Here is a 19,731-nt window from a genome sequence, read left to right as displayed (position 1 = left end):
TTACATGGAGGGAAGGCAAAATGAAATGGCCATTTCTCCCAGGGAGAAAGGCCACAGGCCTAAATTAGCATCTCTGACCATCCCCAAAGAAGTTTTTCACAACTCTTACTCAGTACATCGGGCAAGGTGCCGACTAAGCAGACCTACCGTTGACTTAACGATGGATGTTGCATTAGATGCTTCAGCCAGGTGCTTCTTATTACATTTCGAAGTTCATGGTTATGGCGAGCTGACAACACACCAACTACGACATCATAGTGACTAGATTTCCATGGAGGAAATAAGGCCAATTGATCTAGAAATAAGCAACAATGAATTAGAAATGTCCTCTGCCAATTACTAAGTTCAGCACGTAACATAAAAATTTTATTACAGAACGTATGCTCATATGTGTAGAAAATACAAAGGAATACAAAGAAAAAAATGTTTTTTTTAATGTTTATTTATTTTTGAGAGAGAGTGTGAGCAGGGGAAGGATAGAGAGAGAGGGAGACACAGAATCCAAAGAGGTTCCAGGCTCTGAGCTGTCAGCACAGAGCCCGATGTGGGGTTCGAACTGGGGAACTGTGACATCATGACCTGAGCTGCAGTTGGGCGCTTAACCGAATGGGCCACCCAGGCACCCCAAAGAAAAATTTAAAAAGCACCCAGAGATGTACCATCCAGATAACCACTCATAACATTTTTGGTGCAGTCTTTTTGTCTTCCACACACATGGATGTACTTATGCTCACATAAGTACATAAATTCTTTAAAACTAACAAGATGTTCATGGTGAGAATTGGTTTGGAAAGACGTGAGAATGGGTCTGGAAAGGCGCCATGGCATAAATCACGCAAGAGTCGGCAGTAAGAGTCTGTTAGGCCACAGGCAGATTCCTGGCTCTTTTTTATGACCTACGGTTATTTAACTTCTTTCTTTTTTTGTTAGAGATTTTATTTTTTAATTTTTTTAAGTAATCTCTACTCCCAATGTTGGGACTCGAACTCATGACCCTGCGATAACAAGTCTCGTGTTCCAGTGAATAAGCCAACCAGGCACCCTGAAAAGTTAATTAACTTCTTGAGCCTCAGTTTCCCTAACAACAAAGGGGTGCAGTAACTCTCATGGAAGTGTTGTAAAAATTAAATGAGATAATGTGTATAAAGGTCCTGGTTTGGTACCCAAATAGTAGGCACTCAACAGAGACCAAAAGCAACAACCACAACAAATATGTGCTTTCAAAGGTGAAAGCCTACGTTACCATCAGTTAATAACTTTGGGAAACGAATGCTGGAAGGTATCAGAACCCTTATTAACACCAATAAATTCCACAGCCGGCAGACCTTGTATCACTTGCTAAATATTCCAAAGAATCAAAGAGGAAGGCAATTATTTCCAGTGAGGCAAAAAACAATCAAGTGAGAAGTCATGCAAACGGCTCATTTTTTACTGCTGTAAGGTCTGATGGGCAGGATTACGTTAAAAAAACAAAAAAAACCAAAAAAAAACCCCACCAAAAACCAAAAACTGTCCTTAGAAAGAAGAAAGCAGGGAAAGATCCTTTGTTTTTTGTCACCAGTTTCAAAGCTGGAGAGTTACAAGCTCATATATAGCTCTGATGAGGCGTCCATTCTATCTCTTCCTCCAATGGTGGGAACTGATCCAAAATGTTTCCAAAAATAAATTCTTGAAGGCCAGAGATCTTTACTGTATGAAGTGCAATGTTTTTATATGCCACAGGACCTAGGTATTTAGTCAAAAGTCAACAAAAACATAATACTATTTTTTCAAAGGACCAATTAAAATAATATAAAGAAAATCTAGGGGACAGACAACAGGATACTTTAAGGACATTACCTTGAAACAATTCTAGGAATACAAGAATTTTTGTGTAGATACCTTATTTTCCACAATAGATAAAGGTTTCTAAAAAAAAAAAAGATCAATCTAAATGGAATAAAGATACTTGTTATTTTAGCCTACTGTGAATCCTGTAGTGAAACGAATTCTTTTTTAAAGGCAAGAATTTATCTTTATGTAAATCCAAATCTTCCTAGGCCAGCTTGCTTATAATGGACATTTACTGAACACCTATAACGTACACCTATATGTACAGGGTATCATTTTTTTTTAATTTTTTAAGTTTATTTATTTAAAAAAAAAATTTTTTTTCCAATGTTTATTTATTTTTGGGACAGAGAGAGACAGAGCAACGGGGGAGGGGCAGAGAGAGAGGGAGACACAGAATCGGAAACAGGCTCCAGGCTCTGAGCCATCAGCCCAGAGCCTGACGCGGGGCTCGAACTCACGGACCGTGAGATCGTGACCTGGCTGAAGTTGGACGCTTAACCGACTGCGCCACCCAGGCGCCCCTAAGTTTATTTATTTTTGAGAGAGAGAGAGTGAAGGAGGGAGGGGCAGAGAGAGGGAGAAAGAGAATACTAAGTAGATTCTGTGCTGTCAGCGCTGAGCCCAATACCATGAACTGTGTGTGAGATCACGGCCTGAGCCAAAATCAAGAGTCAGATGCTTAACTGAATGAGCCACCCAGAAGCCCCCAGAGTATCATATTAATGCTCACAACCCCATGAGGTAGGTGGGGCTGGCTCCTTATTAAACGGAGAAGAGGCACAGAGAACTCAGTAACTTCTGCTAAGTCAAACAACTAGTAAACGGCTAGGCTATGGTTTAATCCCAGGCAATTTAACCCCATTCTTTTTCATTTAAAAAATTTTTTAATGTTTTTATTTATATTTGAGAGAAAGAGAGACAGAGACAGAGAGAGACAGAGCACAAGCGGGGGAGGGGCAGAAAGAGGGAGACACAGAATCCAAAGCAAGCTCCAGGCTCTGAGTTGTCAGCACAGAGCTTAACGCAGGGCTCAAAGTCATGAACTGCGAGATCGTGACCTGGGCCAAAGTCTGACTTTTTTTTTTTAATTTTTTTTTTAATGTTTATTTATTTTTGACATAGAGGGAAAGAGAGAGAGAGACAGAAAGAGAGAGACAGAGCATGAGTGGGGGATTGGCAGAGAGAGAGGGAGACACAATCTGAAGCAGGCTCCAGGCTCCGAGCTGTCAGCACAGAGCCCGATGCGGGGCTCGAACTCACAAACCACGAGATCATGACCTGAGCCGAAGTCAGACGCTCAACCGATTGAGCCACCCAGGCACCCCAACTCCATTCTTTATCACTGTTCTATTAACAACACAGCTTGATGTAGCTCATCTGAGACTAAATTCTGATCCTGTATTTGTAACACCAGTTCAAGCGGTGAATTAATGATAAGCAGATCACTGGAAATTCCAGTTAGCATGTTATTTTTTAAAAATTCATGGTCCAGGAACATTCTTTCTCAGATACGTGTAACCGTACACTGGAAGTTGTACCTACTGCTGGAACTAACTCTAAATGAGTCTGAATGTGGAGAACAGTTTAAACGCTTGTGCAAAATTGGCAATGATATCCCATTTCACCCCCTACTTTTTCAGAGAAATATTGATGGTAAGTACATTTTAGTGACAGAAATGAGGTGAATTTAGTAACCAGACGTAACTGACATTGATTCCACAACCAACAAGCAGCATGGGATTGATAACAAGGTATTTAAATCCCTTTTGCCTCGGTTTCCTAACTAGAAAAAAACTGATACCAAAAACTCTTTGGCGAGTCTATTTCATCTGTTTCAATATGTCTTCCGGAAAGATTAAAAGCTAAGGAAGAACAAAATCACATTTAACCTAAACACCTCATTTACCTGACATCATCAGAAAACAAGGTTGTTGCACAAAAGTAAAATCATAAGGTCACTAAAACAACCCTTTACATGCCAAATACTGCTGCCTCATTTTTGGTAGATAATTAAATCTTAGAGAAATGGATTACCTAAAACATAATTTCACCTGTTCTTGGTGGAAAAGTCTTCATGAAAAATTTCTCCAATCTGTCCCTTGCTCATTAACTCTACCCTTGCTTCAATTCAGAATCTGATCTTTCACTGGACCATGACAGGGGCATCTACCCAGTGAGCACTGAGTACCATATGGAAGTGCTGAATCATTGCGTGCTACACCTGAAACACTGTATATATGTTAACTACACTGGAATTAAAAAAAAAAAGATAATTGGGAAATCTCGAACACTAGATACTGGAAGGCATCGTTAATTTTCCTAATTGCGATGATGGTTTTGCGGTCATGTTTTTTTTTTTTAACATCTATCTCTAGAGATAATATACTAAGATATTTACGGAGAGAATAAGTTATCTGTGATTTGCTTCCAAATAAACCTGTGGGAAGAACTGGGTAGGAGTGTTTGTGAAAAATATTTAACTGTAGGTGTGTGAGTACATATTAATAGTTATAATCTTCTACTTCTGGGTATGTCTTAAACTTTTCATAATAAAAACTTAAAATACTGAAAAAGAAAAAAAAGCCCAAGAAACTCCAGGGCTATCCTAACAGCTTATTCCTGGTTTCTTCCTATCAGGCCAAACAAGATTTTTCTAAAAATAAATAAGTAAATAATAAAGATAACCATGTGGCAGGTGAAAATCCCATGGCTTCTGGTTGCAAATTACTTTTTGATCTCTCTGCCACTGCCAATCCTCTCTGCTTCTAATCCAGGTCTAAGCTGCTTGTGTTGAACTGCTTTCGTTCACATGCATTTCTCCCTTCCTAGCAGAAGAGAAGTACACAGGAGATTTTGGCCTTTTAAAAAAGCTTCTACTTCCTGGTGCGCCTGGGTGGCTCAGTCAGTTAAGCGTCCGACTTTGGTTCAGGTCATGATCTCCCGGTTTGTGAGTTTGAGCCCCGAGTCGGGCTCTGTGCTGACAGCTCGGAGCCTGGAACCTGCTTTGGATTCTGTGCCTCCCTCTGTCTCTGCCCTTCCCCCACTCATGCTCTTTCTCTCGAAAAAATAAACATTAAAAAAATGTTTTTTAAAACCTTCTACTCCCAGATATATTGAAAAATAGGTTTCTAAAGTTCAACCAAAAACCTGTTAGAAATAATAAACCAATTCAGTAAAGTTGCAAGATATACAATCTACAAAAATCAGTGGCACTTCTATATACTAGTAACAAACTATCAAAGAAAAGAAATTAAGAAAGGAATCCTACTGGGGTGCCTGGATGGCTCAGTCAGTTAAGAGTCAGAAAACTGATTTCAGCTCAGGTTATGATCCTGTGGTTTGGGAGTCCCAGCCTCACATCAGGCTCCACGCTGACAGTGTGGAGTCTGCTTGCTGTTCTCTCTCTCCGTCCTTCTCCTGCTCTCGTGTTCTCTCTCTCTCAAAATAAATAAATTCAAAAAATTCTAAAAGAAACCAATTCTATTTACAATAGAATCACAAAGAATAAAATACCCAGGAATAAATTTAAACAAGAAGGTCAAAGACCTGCACACTGAAAGCTACAAGACACTGACGAAAGAAACTGAAGTACACAGAAAATCAATGGAATGCTATTCTGTGCTCACAGGTTGGAAGAATTTTTACATGTCCACACTACCCAAAGCAATCTATAGATTCAATGCAATCCCTATCAAAATTCCAATGGCCCTTTTCACAGAAATATAACAAACAATCCTAACGTTTGTATGGAACCACAAAAGACCTTAAATAGCCAAACCAATCTTGGGGAAGAACAAAGCTGGAGGCATCGTGCAGTATAAGCTATTCTAAGAGGGATGATTATAGCAATACAAGCCTACCTCAACAAACAAGAAAAATCTCAAATAAATAATCTAACCTTATACCTAAAGAAGCTAGAAGAAGAACAAAATCCGAGGCCAATAAAAAGAAGGAAATAATAAAGATCAGAGCAGAAATAAATGATATACAGACTAGGGGCACCTGGGTGGCTCAGTTGGTTAAGTATCCGACTCCTGATCTCAGCTCAGGTCTTGATCTCAGGGTCGTGAGTTCAAGCCGTGCCTTGGTCTCTGTGCTGGATGTGAAGCATACTTAAAAAAAAAAAAAAAAAAGATATACAGACTAAGAAAACAATGGAACAGATCAATGAAACCAGGTGCTGGTTTCATTTGAAAACATGAACAAAACTGATAAACCTTTAGCTAGACTCATCAAAAAAGGGAGAAAAGACTCAAAATAAATACTATCAGAAATGAAGGAGGAGAAACAGCAACCAACACCACAGATATACAAAGGATTATAGAACATATGAGGTTACTCGCCAACAAATCCGACAACCTAGAAGAAATGGGTAATTTCCTAGAAACATACAACCTTCCAAAACTGAATCAGTAAGAAAAAGAAAACTGAACAGATTACTAGCAATGAAATTGAATCAGTAACCCAAAAACCAACAATGTCCAGGACCAGATGGCTTCACAGGTAAATTCAAACAAACATTTAAAGACAAGTTAATATCTATTCCTCTGAAATACTCCAAAAATTGGAGAGGAAAGAAAACTTTCAAAATTATTCCACAAGACCAGCATTACTTCGATACCAAAACCAGATAAAGACACTACAAAAAAAGAAAGCTACAGACCAATGTCTCTGATGAACACAGATGCAAAAAATGTCAACAAAATATCAGCAAACCGACAATACAACAGTACATTAAAAAAATCTTTCACCACGACCAAGTGGGATTTATTCCAGGGATGCAAGAGTGGTTCAGTATTTGCAAATCAAATCAACACGACTGAAAGATATATGCACCCCTATGTTTATTGCTGCATGATATTTACAGCAGCCAGGATACAGAAGCAGTCTGAGTGTCCATCCATAGATGAATGAAGATGTGCTATATATACACAATGGAATGTTACTCAGCCATAAAGGATGAGATCTTGCCATGTGTGACAACACGGATGGACCAAGAGGGTATAATGCTAAGTGAAATAAGTCAGAGAAAGATGAATACCACATGCTTTCACTCATGTTTGGAATTTAAGAAACAAATGATGAAACAAAGAAAAAAAGAGACCAATGAAAAAGTAGACTTTTTTTTTAAATGTTTATTTTTGAGAGAGAGAGAGAATGAGAGACAGAGAATGCCAGTAGGGGAGGGGTAGAGAGAGAAGGGGACAGAGGATTAGAAGCAGGCTCTGCACTGACAGCAGAGAGCCTGACGTGGGGCTCAAATTCATGAACCATGACCTGAGCTGAAGTTGGGCGCTCAACCAACTGAGCCACCCAGGTGCCCCAGACCAGACTCTTAAATACGGCCAACAAACTGGTGGTTGCCAGAAGGGAGATGGAGTCACAGGTGAAAAAACTGGAAAACAAAAAACTGGAGGCATTACGCTCCCTGGTTTCAAACTGTATTACAGAGATACAGTAACCAAAACAGTATGGTTTTGGCATAAAAACTGACACACAGATCAATGGAATAGAGAGCCCAGAAGTAAACCCACAATTATACGGTCAATTAATCTACAAAGGAGGCAAGACTACACAATAGAGAAAGGAGTCTCTTTAATAGATGGTGTTGGGAAAATCGGACAGCCACATGCAAAAGAACGACACAGGACCACTACTTTGTACTATACACAATATCAACTCAAAATGGATCAAAGACTTGAACATAAGACCTGATGCCATAAAACTCCTAGAATGAAACATAGGTGGTAAGCTCCTTGACACTGGTTCTGTGGATGAGTTTTTGGATTTGACACCAAAAGCAAATGCAACAAAAGCAAAAGTAAACATCAAACTAAAAAGCTTCTGCACAGCAAAGGAAACCATAAACAAAATGAAAAGGCAGTCTACGAATGGGAGAAAATATTTGCAAACCATGGGTCTGATAAGGGGTTAATACTGAAAATATGTAAAAAAACAAAACAAAACAAAACTCTTACAACTCAATAACAAAAAGCCCAAGTGGTCCAATTGAAAAATAGGCAGAAGATCTGAATAGACATATCTCCAAAGACAACATACAGATGGCCACCAGGTACATGAAAAGATGGCCGACAAAACTCACCATCAGGGAAATGCAAATCAAAACCAAATGAAATACCACCTCACACCTGTCAGAACGGCTAGTATCAAAAAGACAAGAAACAACAAGTGTTGGTAACAAAGTGTAGAAAAAGGAAGGTTCCTGCACCGTCAGTGGGACTATAATGTTGTAACCATTGTATTAAGCAGCATGGAGGTTCCTCAAAAAATTAAAAATAGAACTACTACACGATCCAGTAATTCCACTTCTGGGTATTTATCCGAAGGAAACGAAAACAGTCACTGGAGAAGGTATCTGCACCCCCACGTTCACTGCAGCACTGTTTACGACGGCCAAGACATGGAAATAACCTGCGTTCGCTGACAGATATGAATGGATAAAGAAAATGTATTCTATACAAATACAGCGGAATATTATTTGCCATAAAAAAGAAGGAAATCTTGCCATTTCTGACCACGTGGACAGACTTTGAGGGTGTTACGCTAAGTGAACCAAGTAAGACAAAGAAAGACAAATAAAGTACGGTCTCACTTAAAAAAATTTTTTTTAATGTTTATTTATTATCGAGAGACAGAGAGACACAGAGCATGAACAGGGGAGGGGCCAAGAGATGGAGAGACACAGAATCTGAAGCAGGCTCCAGGCTCTGAGCTGTCAGCACAGAGCCCCACGCGGGGCTCAAACTCACAAATCGCAAGATCATGACCTGAGCCGAAGTCGGACGCTTAACTGACTAAGCTACCCAGGTGCCCCAGTACGGTCTTAATTTAAAAAAAAAAAAAAAAAAAAAAGTTTATTTATTTTTGAGAGAGAGAGCATGCGGGAGGGGCAGAGAGAGAGAGTCCCAAGCAGGCTCCATGGTGTCAGTGCAGAGCCCGATGGTGGGCTCCATCTCACGAACTGTGAGATCATGACCTGAGCTGAGATCGGGTGTTAACCAACTGAGCCACCCTGGGGGCCCTGGGCTCACTTTTATGTAGAATCTTAACAACATAAAACACTGAACTCATATATAGAGAGAGAACAGATGGGTGGGGGGTGGCTAAAATGGGTGAAGGTGGTCAAAAGGTACAAACTTTTAGTTAAGAAAATAAAGAAGTCATGGGATGTAATATACACCTTGTTGCTACACTTGATAATAATGCTGTAATGCATACTTAAAAGTTGCTAAGATAAGAGAGTACATCTTAAAGTTCTCATCACAAGAAAAAAATTGTAACTGTGTGGTGATGGACGTATTGTGTTCCTTCTGCAATATATACACATACTGAATCAATGTCATACACCTGAAACTCATGTAGTAGGTCAATTATATCTCAATTAAAATAACAGGTTTCTTCTATCACATAACAGCAATGTAAATCAGTCCAAAAGACTTGTGAGTACTGCTTTCCCCGGCAGAAAACCCACAGTGGATGCTCAATGAATACCTGTGAAAGAATGCCCAAGTTCCTAACGCCCTTGAGCAATGCTGGCCTCTACACTTTCAGCATCCTCTGCTATATGTTGCAAGTGCCCTGGTTTGATTCTGGTGTCTGAAGAGAGGAAAAGAAGAAATGAAAAACGAAGAAGTAAACATGATACAACAAGACACAAAGATAATTCAGAGATAAAATGCGAGTAGCCAACAAACCTACGATAAAGTGTTCAATTTCACTCGGAATCAAGTTTGAATGAGAGCAATAAAATACCAATTTTTGCCTACATTCAGACCGACAAACATCTTCTTAAATAATACCTCAACAATTGGTATGTCAAGGAAGTGGTGAGAGTCATTTCAAGGAAATGGCTCCTCTCCTCCATCGCTGCTGGAATGTAATTTGGTCATCTTTTTCAGGGCAATTTGCCAATACACAGTAAATACCTCAGAACTGTATAACTTCTGCCCAGCAATTCCATGTCTAAGAACTTATTTTTAGAAATAATCAGCGATGGGGGGGGCGCCTGGGTGGCTCAGTTGGTTAAGTATGACTTTGGCTCAGGTCATGATCTCACTGCTCGTGAGTTCGAGCCCCATGTCGGGCTCTGTGCTGACAACTTGGAGACTGGAGCCTGCTTCGGATTTTGTGTCTCCCTCTCTTCCTACCCCTCCCCCACTCGCGCTCTCTCTGAAATAAATAAACATGAAAAAAATGAAAAAAAAAAAAAAAACCAGCGATGCACTAAAAGATCTCTATTCATCACAGTATCATTTATCAACAGTGAAAAAGTTCAAAATACATACATCCAGGAATAAGGGATTAAATTACAGTGTATATATATATGCCAGAATATTACGCAGCCACTAAAATGATGTCGTAGAATTACGTTATATGGTTCTTCACCATATTAAGTAGATTGTAAGAACTATGTACACACAGTGTGGTCCCATTTATATAAAGCCCCAAAACAGGCAAATATCTGCCATTTGAGATCAGGGGAGTGGTTACCACTCTTGATAGTGACGGAAGAGAGCATGAAGGGAGCTTCCGGCATGCTGTCTTAGCTGGCTGTATTCAGCTTGTGAAACTAGATCAAGCTACACATTTACACGCACTTTTCTGAACGTATATGATACATCAACACAATTTTTAAAAAATACTAATTTCCCTCAAACATGCACTGTAAGTATGTGCATTCAAAAACTGTAATATAGATCATTTTTCCTGTTCTTTAAAAATAATTTCAATTTTTCTACAAAGAACTTGTTGTGCTTCTATAAGACAGAATTTTAAATCATAGGGTCATCACGGAAGGTGATTACATGATCTATAGGTGACAAAATCATGCATACTTCCCAGTTTTATTCTCTTGATTCATTCCTCCCAATTACTAAGCACTTCTCCTACATTCACTCTTCTAGATGGTAGATATATAGCAACAAACAAATCTTCATGTCAGGAATCATTCAAACCCCACACAATCTCCCTGAGGACAACAACATTTCTCTCCTCTAGTATGTAATATATCCTGAGGGTCTGGCAATCTGCTAGGCTCTGCACTTGGGAGTGGACATCCAAAAGTTTATTAGACCAAGGGAGGTTGACCTCAAAAAACTGTTTAAAACAGGCCCAAGGATTCTTTTTTTTTTTTTAATGTTTATTTCTTTTTGAGAGAGAGAGGGAGAGAGAGCATGCACGAGCAGGGGAGGGACAAAAAGGGAGCCACAGAATCCAAAAAAAGCAGGCTCCAGGCTCTGAGCTGTCAGCACAGAGCCTGACATGGGACTTGAACTCACGAACTGAACCATGAGATCATGACCTGAACCGAAGTCGGACGCTCACCCCAGTGAGCCACTCAGGTGCCCCTAGGCCCAAGGATTCCTAAGAATCAAACCAAAATTTCTGTTCTCACATGTACCCTCTCAGACGAATCAATCACAGATTGATCACAAATAAGCAGAAATCCTGAAAATGAAGGAAACGGAGATTCATCACAGATCTACTGATGAAGACAATCAGCATGCTCTCGCCAATTTCAGAAACCTCCCCAAACACCTCACTAGCGCAAGAACCAGGCACCGCTCTCCTACTCCTCCTCTTTACAATTCATGGGAGTGTTTACTATGAATCAGGCACTTTTCTGGGTGTTTTACTAATTGAGTCTTCACAATAACCCTCTGAGATCATCATTTTATAAATAAGGACACCAAAGCACGGAGACAAGATTAACATAAAGGGATAATTTTGGATGAACCAGCGCTAGGCAAGCTTGCAAAGCAAGCGCACTTTGTCTTTGGCTTTCTACTGGCTCCATGTCTGTTTCAGTTCGACAGACCGTGAGGACCTCGGAGCAGGGACTGCGCGTCTAGAACCGTACCTAGCACTCCAAGCGATATGCTTCTTTCCTTTCTCTTTGGTTTCTTTCTCTCCAAACATCCCAGAAAGAGGAGGCTTCTTTTGTCTCATCATTTTTCTAAATTTGCTGTTAAATAATTCCTGCTAAGGCATTACCCCAAACGAATTATGTTTATTAGATATACCCTGTATCTATATTCTCCAGTCCAGTGTCTCTGTCTCCAGTTTCCTCATCACCCCTAGGCGTGCTGCATTTCACAACAGACCTGCTTCCTCTTCAACAGTTGGTGACCATATTTCAGGTGTCTAACGTGAGCCACTATGTTAAAAAAAAAAAGTACCAGGTACTAACAGGACTCCCTCACTGTACTCAGGTCCCTGCCTCAACTAAGAAGTGTCCCCTGACCTATTTAAAACAGCAGTATACCATTCTCTAGCCTCTGACACTGCTTTACTTTTGTCATCCCACTTATCAGTATCCCCTATGATATTTACTAATTATTTTCTATGTTCTATCTCCCCTTCTAATTTGTAAACCGCATGACAGCAGGGACTTGACCTGGATTACTGTTGTAATGCCACACCTACAACAGGGGTGGGCACAGAGTAGGCTCTCAGATATTTGCTCGATCGACTACAAATCAGAGGTTCTTTTTTAATATTCAGGGAAGGTAAATCTCCCTTTAAAAAAATACTGCCACAGGATGCCTGGGTGGCTCAGTCGGTTGAGTTGGTTGAGCAGCCGACAGGCTCAGGTCATGATGTCACGGCTCAGGAGTCCCAGCCCCGCATCGGGCTCGGAGCCTGCTTCAGATCCTCTGTCTCTCCCTCTCTCTGTCCCTCCCCTGCTTGTGCTCGCTTTCTCTCAAAAATAAATAAACATTAAAAAAAATACTTTATAAAAAAAATACTGCCACAACTTAATGAGACTGAAGACAAAGAGGCAGAAAAGAGAACAAAAACAAATCTTGAAACATTAATTTGCTGGAGGAAACAAAATCTTGGGTTTTCTCTCTCACTTTAGGCTTAAGTATAAGAGCTGAAATGTAAAAATGTTCAAATGTTTTAGTTTGAGCATGCTGGTAACACAATGGGAAAAGGAGCCGCAGGAAATTTTAGCAATCCATAGGCTTCTACTGTCTTTAGTTTTGAAAAGTAAGTTAGGAGTCCTTCAGGTTTCATTTAGATTAAAATGCCTCATTTACCATCTAACCAGAGGCACAATATCCATCTAAAGTCAAAGTTAATTTATATAACTGGTACTGATTTCTTCACCTACAGCCCGCTCCTTTTCATGGCCTACATCCTGGTTTCCTCATCTAGCTTAGTCAAACTTCACAGCAGATAAGCGCATCATCCAAACACTACGGGGATAGGAAAAACTTCACTAAACTAAGAAATTGCCAGGCTGGCCTACTAAGTTTAAAGCTTGACGGGGTGCCTGGGTGGCCCAGTCAGTTAAGTGTGGGACTCTTGATTTCGGCTCAGGTCATGATCTCACAGTTCGTGGGTTTGAGCCCTGGGTGATGATGGCATGGAGTCTGCTGGAGATTCGTTCTCTCTCTCTCTCTCTCTCTCTCTCTCTAGATCTCTGCCTCTCCCCTGCTCGCATGCTCTATCGCTCTCAAAATAAATAAATAAACTTAAAAAAAAAAAAGGCTTGAAAGCCGACTTTTTGCTTGTTTCTTGAACCCCAAAAGACTACTAAGGTCATAAATATCCTAAGAATGCTCTGCAAGTAAATTCTAGTCGTGCTCCCTCATCATACAAAAAAGGAAAAACTTGTATAACACAAACCTAACAGACGTTACAAAGCATTTTATATCTATCGCACCCTTTCCTTAGATCAGTTTAAAAACCCTAAACCAACCAACCAACCAACCAAAAAAACCCCAACCTGTTAACAGGTAAAATGCCCTATAACAACTTTATTTTCCTTAAATAATTTAAACAGTATTTTAATTCTATTCAGGTCACACAAACAGCTTTTTCAAAAAGCTTGTGGTTCGCCTAATAGGAAAAGATCCTAAGAGACTGTTACCAGAATAAACAACCCCAATTCCAACAACGAGATTGCTTTGAGGATTGCCCAATTAGTTTCTATGCTTTCTACTAAAAAGTTAAGGCACAGACCCGTCTCAGAATTGCAAATACTCAATTCTAATTCTTTAAACTTTTGGATAAGAAAACAGCTGTTTTGGGGAGAAGTGGTAAGGAAAAAAACTCCCCAAGTAGTTAGAACACAAGACAACTATTACCTCAGTTTAAAAACAGCCTTCTAGGTTTCTATGTCCTAAGGCAAGCCCTTAAAAAAGAAGACAAGATAAAAAAAGGAAACCCATTAACAAAAAAGGGTGGTAAAACCCATTAACAAAACAAGCCCACTGGGTCCCAACTGTGGACAAAGCACTCGACTGGGCTGCGAAATGATCAAGATTTCACTCCCCTGGGACAGTAAGCTTTAGAACAAGTGGATATGATCGCTAGAGAATGTTCTATGTTCACGTATACTTCATTAGTAGGCTTTGCGAGCCAAACTCACAGAAACAATTCCTCTCGTATCCATGCCCTATTTCACGTCCAGATTTGTTTCACCGACTTGCATCATAGTTTTCAAAGAAAACAAAAAGGAGTATACTCTTAAGGCAAAGTTCCCGTGAAAAGCAAGACCCAGCCTTTTCAGACACGCACAGGCATCGCCTATGACACTAAGACCTCCAAGTCTAGACCGAGTTAAGTCCAACAGCTTGGGGAGGGAGCAGGCAGCCTGGCACCCGAGCCCGGGCGCACGCAGCCGCCGCCTGCGGCTGAAGGACACAAGGTTTTGCTCCCAGGGCCAGCGGGCAGGAGGCGGACAACTCCGACCAGGCCTGGGGGACAGACGAAGGACTCGCGGTGGCGGCGCCCGTAAAGGAAAGCGGGAGGTGAGAAGCGGCGGGGACACGCACCGAGAAACGCGCCCTCAAGTTTGCCCGATTCAACGCCCCGAGGATGAAAAGAGCCATTTGTCTCGTGTGGGGACGGTCGCGTTCGGCCCGTCCCCCCCTTGCGGGGCTCCCGGCGGGGCTCCGCGGAGGAAGCCGCCCGGGGTGGGGGGGGGGGGCTCGGGGTCGGCCTCCCGCCCCTCGCGGCCTCTCGGCCCGCCGGGCCCCAGGACCTCACCTGCGGGGCCGGCCCCGGAGGCGCGGGCGGGCGGCGGGGAGCGCAGCCGCAGCCAGAGGTGCAGCGCGGCCCCGAGCACACACGGGCAGAGCAGCACCAGCCAGTTTCGCATTGGCCGCCCCCGCCGGCTCCACCTCGCGCCCCCGCCGCGCGCCGGGCTCTCCCGCGTCCCGGCGGAGAGGGAGGGGACCGGCGAAGAGAAAGGCCGAGGGGCGGCGGCCGACGCACGCGCGACCACTCTGGGCACGCCTGCCCTCGCGCCCGCCGCCGTCCGGACTCCTGGCGGCTCCGGCCCCGCGCCTCAGGTTCCTCCAACCGCGGGCGGCGCCGGCTCAGCCGGCCAGGCCCCGCCCCCTCCGCTTGGCCTACCCACCCCCCCCGGGCCCGCCCACCTTTCGTCTCACTCGCCCCGCCCCCTTCCCGCGTCCCCTCCCGCGCCTGCAGGCCAGTCGGGAGCTGAAGTCCCGCTCTGGGCCCAGGCAGGGGGCGCACCCCAGTGATCCAGAGGCTCGGAAACCACATTTCCCATAACCGCGTGCACTTGCTTCCGTCACTCGGCGGTCGCGGAGGCGAAGCGCGAAGCCTCACAGGGAGCATGCGCATCCCTTCTCAACGCCTACTGCCCCCCGACGGCCAAGGGGAGGCGGTGCCGGTCGCCCCTGTGCTCAGAGGCTGACTGACAGCGCCGGCCGAAGGAAACAGCTGCCGAGGCGAAGGCTCCCGGCTGCCTCGGATTTAAAGATCTGCGTGACGCTAGGTTTAGATCACGCGGAGCTCCGCTGTGCGAATGCTGACCTTCCCTGGGAGTTGGGATCCTGCCCGAGAGCGGGCCGAGGCGGTCCGAGGCGTGTGTCTTCAGCGGTGAATCATCCATCAAGTGCTAGTGCTGGTGCGCCGTGTACCCGGCTCCTTGCCCGGCCCTGTCCTCCGGGAGCTCTGGTTGGGGCCGCACCCCGGGGTCCAGCTGTGGGGCAGGACAGCTACGGTCCAGGAGGAGGTGAAATTCCACGTGCTCCCGATTCAGACGGGGGAGTGGGGCAAGGCGGCCCCTCCCCCAGGACGGAGCCGTGGCGCGGGCCGCGCGGGTCCCGTGGGAAGGATCCGAGCAGCCCCCCTCGGAGACCGGGCCCTGCCCGGCGTCGTGCAGCGCGGGCCCGGGGGCAGGAACCCCGGAGCCCGCGCTGGGACAGACACGCGAGGGCTCTCAGTTGAGGCGCGAGGCAGTCGGGGCGCACGTGCTACAAAGGGGAGGGAAGGATGAAAAGGAACACCTGGGGTTGGGGTTTTTTTTTTTTTTTTTTCCGTTTCGTTTTTGGTTTTCCTTTTTTCTTTTTCTTTTTTCTTTTTTTTTTCAATTCCCACAAGTTGTGGCACCAGAAGGTAACTATGCTGTCGAGTAAAGTCTTGGTCGAAAGCGATAGAAAATCCATTTCAAACACGCTTAAGGGGGGGCGGGGGGGAAGCTAATTTATTCAAGTAACTCAGGAGTCGTCTGGCAGTACCGGAGTCTTATTGAGTGGCAGTGTAATCGCAGCAAAACAACCTTCTATTAAAATCACATTTTTTAAAAAGTAGACTCCACACCCAAAGTGGGGCTTGAACTCAAGACCCTGAGATTAAGAGTCACACGCTCTACCAACTGAGCCAGCCAGGCGCCCCTAAAATTACTTTGTATTTAAATGTTTTGTAATGTTGTTTGTATTTAATTTTAAAATCTGTTTTGATTTAATAGTTGTATAAAATCTGTACGTCTGTACTTAATAAAAACAATTTAATGAATGTGGGGTGTGAAATATCTTTTTCCTTTTAAAGGGATTTGTATATTTTTTTAGCTAATCTATTGCTACCTAACAAATTATTCCAAAACTTTTATTTGTTTTAAAATGTTTATTTATTTTGAGAGAGTGCATGCAAGCAGGGGAGGGCCAGAGAGAGAGAGGGAGAGAGAGAATCCCAAGCAGGCTCCACGCAGAACCAGACAGGGCTTGATCCCACAACGGGTGAGATTAGGACCTGAGCTGAAACCAAGAGTTGAACACTTAACCAACTGAGCCACCCAGGCACCCCACTCCAACACTTTAAAACATCAATAATTATTTATTATCTCTTAACAATTTCTGTGAGTCAGGAACTTGGGGGCTAGGTTCTGGTTCAGGGTCTCCCGTAAAGTTGCTGGGGCTGTGGTCATCTGAAGGCTTGACTGGTGCTGGAGAATTGGCTTCCCGGGTGGTTCACTTCCATGGTTAGCAAAGTGGCTCTGCCTTTTGGCCTAAGTTCCTCTCTGAGTGGGTTTCTCCCACAAGATGCTTTAATGTCCCCACACCATAGTGGCTTGCTTCCCCAAGAGCTGGAGATCCAAGAGACCAGCACAGATGCGGTGATGCCTTTTATGAAGGATCCCTGCAAGACACACACTGGCACTTCTGCAGTGTGCTATTGGTTACAAAGATAACTGTGATTCACTATGGGAGGGACCACACAAAGATGTGAGTACCAGGAAGCAAGGATCATTGTGGAGTCATGTTAGAGATTGGCTACTGCAGTGTATTATGCAATCAGAGACACACTACTATCTCTAAACAGTGTGGGGAGTCTTTAGGGGCCCCTACTATTCGCCATGGCCCCTGAATACTCCTAGGACAAGAAAGAACGATATTTTCCTCTTGTGGAAAACAGAATTAGCAGGCTGTGATCTTGGTGGTTCTTGGGCAAATGTCCCCATATTCTGTGTGTCCCTTTCCCAGAATGTTTACATGTAGCAATAAGGAAGGAGGGTCTGTAATGTGTAGATTTCTTGTTAGAAATTCTTTTAGAAACTATGCCTACCTACTCCCTACATTTTTTTAAAGATTTTATTTTTAAGTAATGTCTACACCCAATATGGGGCTCGAATTTATAACACCAAGATCAAGAGTCACGTGCTCCACTGACTAGACCAGCCAGGTGCCCCTGCTCTCTACATTTTACTGAAAGAAACTGTTAAAGTAATAATTGGTTGTTACTAGGGGTGTCCAGCTTTTCATCTTTAAGAAGGGTAGTAGAAGGGGCACACTGATTCACATAAAATGCCACCCTGTAGGCAGAATCCCCAACTTCTGGGGTGGTAAATGGCTGGCAGCGTCCAGGGCACACGGGTGGGGTCGCTGCAGTACCAGCCGCAGCCCCACGGATTGACCTCTTGTGCTCTGCCAGCAGGTGCCCTGCCTCTGGGTACCTGCGGGAAAGCTGCCAGGGGCCCCAGGGCAGCAAATTTTTAAAAAGAAAGAAAGATGGGGCACTTGGGTGGCTCAGCCTGTTAAGCACTCGACTTTGGCTCAGGTCATGATCTCACAGCTCATGAGTTCAAGCCCCATGTTGGGCTTTGTGTGGACAGTTCAGAGCCCGGAGCCTGGTTCAGATTCTGTGTCTCCCTCTCTCTCTGCCCCTTCCCTGCTCACACACACACTCTCTCTCTCTCTCTCAAAAATAAACATTAAACAACAATAATGAAAGAAAGAAAAAAAGAAGGGTAGTAAAAGGCCTCTGCTGATATCCTAACATTTTCATTTTGTGGTTAGAGAATTACAATGAGTTAACCCCCTAATTTAAGCAGATCTATTTATTCAACAAATCTTTAACTGAGCATCTATTATGTGCCAGGCACTTTGGTAGGTACTTTGTTAAATCGATGAACAAAACAAAGATCCCTGTCCGGTGATGGCGTGGAGCCAACTGTAAACTATAGCTCTAATAAAGGAATACATTTAGCAGCATGTAGATGATGGTAAGTGTACACAGAAAATAGGAGAAGTGGAGCAGGGTAGGGAAGGTGGGAATGAAGCACTGAAATGGGACAGATTGCAATTTTAAACAGTATTTAAACAACTGTTCAAAGCTACAATGTGCGCTAAAGGGAGGGATAAATAAAACCATCCTAACACACGGCACTAATTCAGGTGCTGTTCCTTCAATTACCAAAATGCTTTGACCTACAGGGGGAACCTCACTGACAAACCTATAACAGCGTTTTGAGTAACTTTTTAGCACCTTCCCATCTCACCACAGTGAGAGCTGTTCTATCACCTGTTCCATAGGTCCAGTGACCCTTCCACTTGTGCTTGGTGTCTACTATCCCCTAAAAAACTCAAGACTAAGGTGGGTAAAAATCATAACAGAGACAATGTGCAGAATGGAAAGAATAAAATAAAATTTAAAAAAAGATGATGTAAAGGGCCTGTTAAGTCAAGGTACTCCTAGTTTAAGATGTGAAGGGGTAAGCAGAGAATTAGGATTAGGGTAGGGCAGACCAGGATTGTTGGTCACCCAGCTTGCATTTCCGTGTAACCAAAGAAAGGAATCACAGAGTCGTGGCCGCACAAAGCAGGAGGTATCTGACCAAGCCCAAGGCGTCCCAGGGAAGGTCATCCTTTGGAAACACAGGGCTGGAACTTGAAATCAAACAGGCCTGTTAGGAAGGCCAGAGGGCAAGAATGGCATTTGAGAACACCTAGGCAAAAATAAGTAAGTAATGAAAACAAACACTCCCCAGATAGTGATGACATCATGATTAGGAAAATGCAAGCAATGTGGCATGACCCTAAGAGAGTTAGGACTGGGAAATGGAGAGAAGGCGATCAGAAAACAGGCCAGATCATCATGTGCTATGCTAAGGAATTTGGATTTTATCTGGAAAACTCTAGGGATGAATTTTTTTTTTTCTGACTACAAAAGTAATACATGATGATAAAAAGGAATTTGGAAAGTATAGAAAAATATAAAGAAGAAATGAAATCATATCACATAAAAACTATATACTTTCTTTTTGGCATTTTCATTAAAAAATTTTGCAAACATACTACAAATAGGAGTTTACATCCATTCATTTCACCTAACATATAA

At 43.2% G+C, this 19,731-nt stretch overlaps 1 protein-coding gene across 3 annotated transcripts in view; it reads right to left on the bottom strand.

The window, feature by feature from the left end:
- B3GALNT2 (beta-1,3-N-acetylgalactosaminyltransferase 2) overlaps window positions 1–15,224 on the bottom strand; it is a 61,919-nt gene extending 46,695 nt beyond the window's left edge. Inside the window, exons 1-2 of one of the 3 annotated variants that reach the window (XM_043596262.1) lie at window positions 14,854–15,224; window positions 148–295 (exon numbers count right to left, since the gene is read on the bottom strand). In XM_043596262.1, the coding sequence (XP_043452197.1) occupies window positions 148–295; window positions 14,854–14,965 (260 nt within the window). In that variant the 5' untranslated portion in view covers window positions 14,966–15,224. The remainder of the gene's footprint in view (window positions 1–147; window positions 296–14,853) is intronic. The other 2 variants (XM_043596261.1, XM_043596263.1) reach the window with 2 other exon arrangements.
- Window positions 15,225–19,731: the final 4,507 nt, after the last annotated feature.

Source organism: Prionailurus bengalensis, chromosome D2 (assembly GCF_016509475.1).
Source record: "Prionailurus bengalensis isolate Pbe53 chromosome D2, Fcat_Pben_1.1_paternal_pri, whole genome shotgun sequence".
In the NCBI taxonomy this organism is placed as follows: domain Eukaryota; kingdom Metazoa; phylum Chordata; class Mammalia; order Carnivora; family Felidae; genus Prionailurus; species Prionailurus bengalensis.
Note: the sequence above shows the minus strand (reverse complement) of the source record. Positions and strands in the feature narration are given on the sequence as shown.